Source organism: Phoenix dactylifera, unplaced genomic scaffold (genome assembly GCF_009389715.1).
Source record: "Phoenix dactylifera cultivar Barhee BC4 unplaced genomic scaffold, palm_55x_up_171113_PBpolish2nd_filt_p 000207F, whole genome shotgun sequence".
In the NCBI taxonomy this organism is placed as follows: Eukaryota; Viridiplantae; Streptophyta; class Magnoliopsida; order Arecales; family Arecaceae; genus Phoenix; species Phoenix dactylifera.
The window spans coordinates 179,461-184,164 of NW_024067723.1; the positions used below are offsets into that span (position 1 = coordinate 179,461).

The window sequence follows — 4,704 nt, forward strand, 5'->3', positions numbered from 1 at the left end:
TATTCCACATTCTACTACCTTTTAATTCGTCTTCTACTTGGGAGTGTAGATATATAGAGAGAAGCCAAGATGAGCGTAGAGATATTGGATGGAGCCACCATTCGTGACTTCCTGGAGGATGAGGGAGCCTTCAACGGCTCCGTGGAGGATCGGTTTGCAAGCCTCGACACCGACCGTGATGGCCGGCTCTCGTACGCAGAGATGGCGAGGGAGTTGATGAGCCTTAGAGTGCTCGAGACCCACTTCGGCGTGGATGAGGTGAAGTTGAGCCGCGACGAGCTTGTTCAACTCTATCACGGTCTCTTCGCTCGGTTTGATCATGACGGCAATGGAGCAGTAGACCTGGAGGAGTTCCGGGCTGAGATGAGGGAGATGATGCTCGCGGTGGCGAATGGGCTTGGGTTCTTGCCGGTCCAGATGGTTGTGGAGGAGGGGAGCTTCCTTAAGATGGCTGTGGAGAGGGAGGCAGCCAAGTATGAGGCATAGAGGCGTCTTAGTAACTGAGTTATTTTATTGTGTTTTATTTCATTTTTGAAACTTTGCCCTCTATTAAATTTAATTTGCGATTTCTTGCTAGGATTGTTGTATGGAACTGCTACTGAATTTGTTTTCAAAAATACCAGTCTGAGCAAATAAATGAGGGAAGATGTCAAGTGTTCAGCCATAAAAATTAAGAAGATTTGAGATTTAGATATCTAAGTGTTATAGAGTGATTTTTGTACTGAGTAAGAACTGATTGCTAATGAGTTCGTGTTCGTTGAGGAGAAAAAATAGAGAAGGATGGAGGGGTCAAGAAACCCATCCCACAAATTTATTCATACAAAAGATTACAAAGAGAGGAGTTGAGAGGTTTTAGCACACCATGGCTCCCGGCACAAAAACTGGAGCACAGTCTACGCCAAAATTTCCGCCACCTTTTTCATTATGAAAATATTGCTTTCTGTACCAATTAATTGCGCACCCAGCGCGTATCCAGGAAGGGGAAAAAATTTCGGTCCCAATTCTTCAATATTAGATGGGATATGCTCCTTGTGACTATTTGCTAAAGATTGTGGTCAAAAATGAAATTGGTGAAGAAAAAGCCGTGATCACTCCTTTGATGGAGTGGGATTCGTTTGTCCCTATAGTTAGCTGGTCCCGATCATATTATCAGATCTTAAATTATTTTAGATCTTAAAAAGTTAAATTTTTATTTGATTTTGCGAAAAGCCTATTATCTTCGATAGAATTTAGGTCACCCAACTAGCCTTGGACTTGTTGTAAGTACCATTCGCATCTAAATTGTCGAGACACATTCACGAGTTTTATAATTATTATGGTAGCAAATTTATTGTCCCGAATATGTCTATAACTACTTTAATTTAATTTAGCTGTTAATTTAATTACACTCTTGACCAGATGATCCAATGGTTGGACCGGTGATCTATCCCAATTTTGACAATTATAGTTGTGCCATTTAAGAAAAACTTATATATTGAACAATCATAGCATATATTTCCTTATGATATTGTACAATAGTGCCTATAATTGCGTAACCAGACTCTTGTAAAGCTCCTATATAACATACATAGCTCATCCCACCAATTGGGGTGCCCTTAACATATCACATTATCTTCCTTTTCTTTTACTAAGTTCTTATCAATCCAATATTATTGATTTTCAGATATATTTTCATTCTTTTCTTAAAAAATACTTGAAGAACTTATAAGGACACTCTCTCTACTTTGGACATTTTTCAAAGGCACCCCCTCAATTTTAAATATTTTAAACCGACCCTTCAAGTTTCTAAATTGATCAAAATCGGTTCTGCCGTTCATTTCCATTAAAAGAATGATGTCACCAGATTATCACATGATAGCATAAATTTATATTTTGACCAAAAAACCCTTTATATTAGTTGTTTGTGAGGTGAAGTCCCGGCACAACTCTCAGAGAACCCCTAGATAATAATCATCTACAGCACTCTGAACACCTTCATTCATCTGCCCGCATAAATCTCAAAGCATCTTTAGTATATGTTCCATAGTTAAGAATCAATCACTGCACAAATCCCAAAGTACTTCGAACATTTTCATTCATCTTCCTGCATAGATCTCAAAGCATTCTTAGTATATTGCCTATAATTAAGGACTATCCACCACACATATTCAAAGTACTCTTAGTATATAAGCTGTAGTTAAGGATCACCTGCTGATATATTCCGAATCCCTTCATACGGTTTGATCATATCAGCAATGGAATAGTGGACCAGGAGGAGTTTCAGACTAAGATGAGGGAGATCGATGATGCTCATGGTGGCAAATGGGCTCGGGTTCTCACCAGTTCATATGGTGGTGGAGCAGGGGAGCTTCCTCGAGATGGCTATGGAGAGGGTGGCAGCGAAGTATGAGGCATAGGGCGTTGTTGTTTTTCTCTCTCTTTTTTTCTTTAGGATAGAGTCACTAGAGTTGATAGCCTAGTGGTAAGGGGGCAATAATTCTGCCCAAGTTGCCTGGATTCGAAACGCGCGGGCGTCGATTAAATTAGAGGACCGAATGCTCCATGCCCGGATAGCTTGCTGGCGGTTATATTTTCCTTCCACTTGTACTAAGGTGACGCTAGGGTGACGTACCCACACGTGAGGTAGTGAGTCCACGGGTCGGAGAAGGCACGCGAAACCTGCGACCTGTATCGAACATTTCTTGATGGAAGGGGGCCCAGTGGGGGCTGCTATGCGGGTGGGCTGGTCCCTCCCCCTCCTCTCCTATAGTTTTCACCAAAAAAAAAAAGTTGCTATAGGGATTGAGTTATTTTATTTTTTTTCTTGAAATTTGTCTTCTATTAAATTTAGAATGCAAGTTCTTCCTAGGATTGTTCCACGGATGCTATTATGACATTAGCTCCTCCTTCCTAAGTACGTATCGATTATCACTCTAGAGTAGGACCTCTGAAGCCGTGGCAACTCAAAAACATTATTTTGATATTATATTCTAGTTAACTATCCATTCTATGATAGCAAATTGAACCTTAATTTTGTCAATGTACAAACAGTGGAAGATGTTTCCAAGTGCTTGAACCAAATACTACTTCTTGCATTATTTCTCAAAGAGATTTGAAATGGTGGTAATTCTGTCCACATTATTTTATAAAAAATCCAAAAAATAATTCTTTTTTATTAAAAAATTCAACCCATCATGCAGGTTTGAAAGAATAAAGCATTAAGCTTTACATGGCTGGTGGGCATACCCACACCATGTCCATGCTCTCTAGATACTTTTTCTTTTGGGGTAAAAAAAAAAAAAGAACTTAATTCTCTCTACAACCTTCTATACCCACTGGCTGACATGATGCTCTCCATATCCTTCTTGACTTGGAATATATTTTGGCATCTCCTTGGCATTGTTCCTAGAAAAATAAAATATTCCAAAGCATTAATCCGAAACCCGAATGGTAGCGGCACAGAGAGAGAACTTTGCAAGTCTCGCTTGCGTTGCCTGCAAGCGTTCTATGGGATTCACAGATGGATTTCGACCAGCTTGACCTTCCGCAATCCTTTTGTCCCAGGATTGACCCAGTCAACACGTCAAACTGGCTATGATAGAGGAACTGCGGCCAGCCGCCCCACCACCCAGGGTCAAGCGGACAAAGCCCATCGCAAAATAAATCGCACGCCGAAAGTTGACGAGTAAAACCAAAGGCGATAAAAAGGTTACAGTAACAATGACTTACCAATGCTCCTAGCGAAGTTATGAGGGTGATTCAGCTATGGTGATTAGCTGGATTCAGGATGACACCAGCATCATGGAAGGACGCTATCTTTTGCTTCGTGACATCCAGACTACGATTAGTGGAGGTGTGGCCTTCCAGACCAAATGTGTGTTCAGAAACGATAATAGGATTGTGGACTAAATGGCCTCGTTCGTGGACCTTCTTTTCCTCAAAACCGAGTTCCCTCTCCGTAGTTCTTCAAGTATTTGCATTGATCCAAAGATGAGCGTAGAAGTGCTGGACGGAGCTACGATCCGCAACTTTGTCGAGGATGAAGTGGCCTTCAATTTGTCGGTCGAGGACCGGTTCGTCAGCCTCGATACCGACCATGATGGCCTGCTCTCGTACGCGGAGATGGTGAGGGAACTGACGAGCCTTAGAGTGCTCGAGACCGACTTCGGCGTGGATGAAGTGGGATTGAACCCTGACGAGCTACTTCAGGTCTACCGTGGCTTGTTTGCTCGGTTCGATCATGATGGCAATGGAACGGTGGACTTGGAGGAGTTTCGGGCCGAGATGAGGGAGTTGACGCTTGCTGTGGCAAATGGGCTCGGATTCTTGCCAGTTCAGATGGTGGTGGAGGAGGGAAGCTTCCTCAAGAGGGCTGTAGAGAGAGAGAGTTGGCTCAGAAACTCACCGTTTGAGCTGATAACTGCTGGAGAATTTTTCAGCTCCCTTTCTTGATGAACATGTTCTTTTTAGCTCTTTTTCTTTCTTCTTTCTTTCTCTCTCCGTGGCATCAAAGCTTGATCTAATACATACCAATATGTTTGTCCAACATTCCAAGCTTTGAGATCATATCAGGTGAATTTATTAAGTTTTGAGTCGTTACCTTAAAAAAAAAGTATTGAATCCAATAAGATGAAGCATTATTTTGTTGGTTTTCGCAAAGCTTCTTTCTGAGAAAGAGAACAACTTCTAAGACCCATAAATTGCGTACGTGGAACTTTGTTCCTT

The 4,704-nt window shown here is 41.7% G+C and overlaps 2 protein-coding genes across 2 annotated transcripts; both read left to right on the top strand.

Moving 5' to 3' along the window:
• On the top strand, positions 1–673 carry LOC103719056. The gene has a single exon (XM_008808121.4). The coding sequence runs from the start codon at positions 70–72 to the stop codon at positions 484–486; it is 417 nt and encodes a 138-aa protein (XP_008806343.1). The 5' UTR covers positions 1–69; the 3' UTR covers positions 487–673.
• Positions 674–3,969: 3,296 nt separating this feature from the next.
• Positions 3,970–4,431, top strand: LOC103719066. The gene has a single exon (XM_008808134.2). It carries the CDS (start codon positions 3,970–3,972, stop codon positions 4,429–4,431), a length of 462 nt encoding a protein of 153 aa, XP_008806356.2.
• Positions 4,432–4,704: the final 273 nt, after the last annotated feature.

Coding starts and splice junctions, on each gene's coding strand:
- LOC103719066 (XM_008808134.2), top strand. CDS start 3,970: ATGAGCGTAGAAGTGCTGGACGGAGCTACGATCCGCAACTTTGTCGAG.
- LOC103719056 (XM_008808121.4), top strand. CDS start 70: ATGAGCGTAGAGATATTGGATGGAGCCACCATTCGTGACTTCCTGGAG.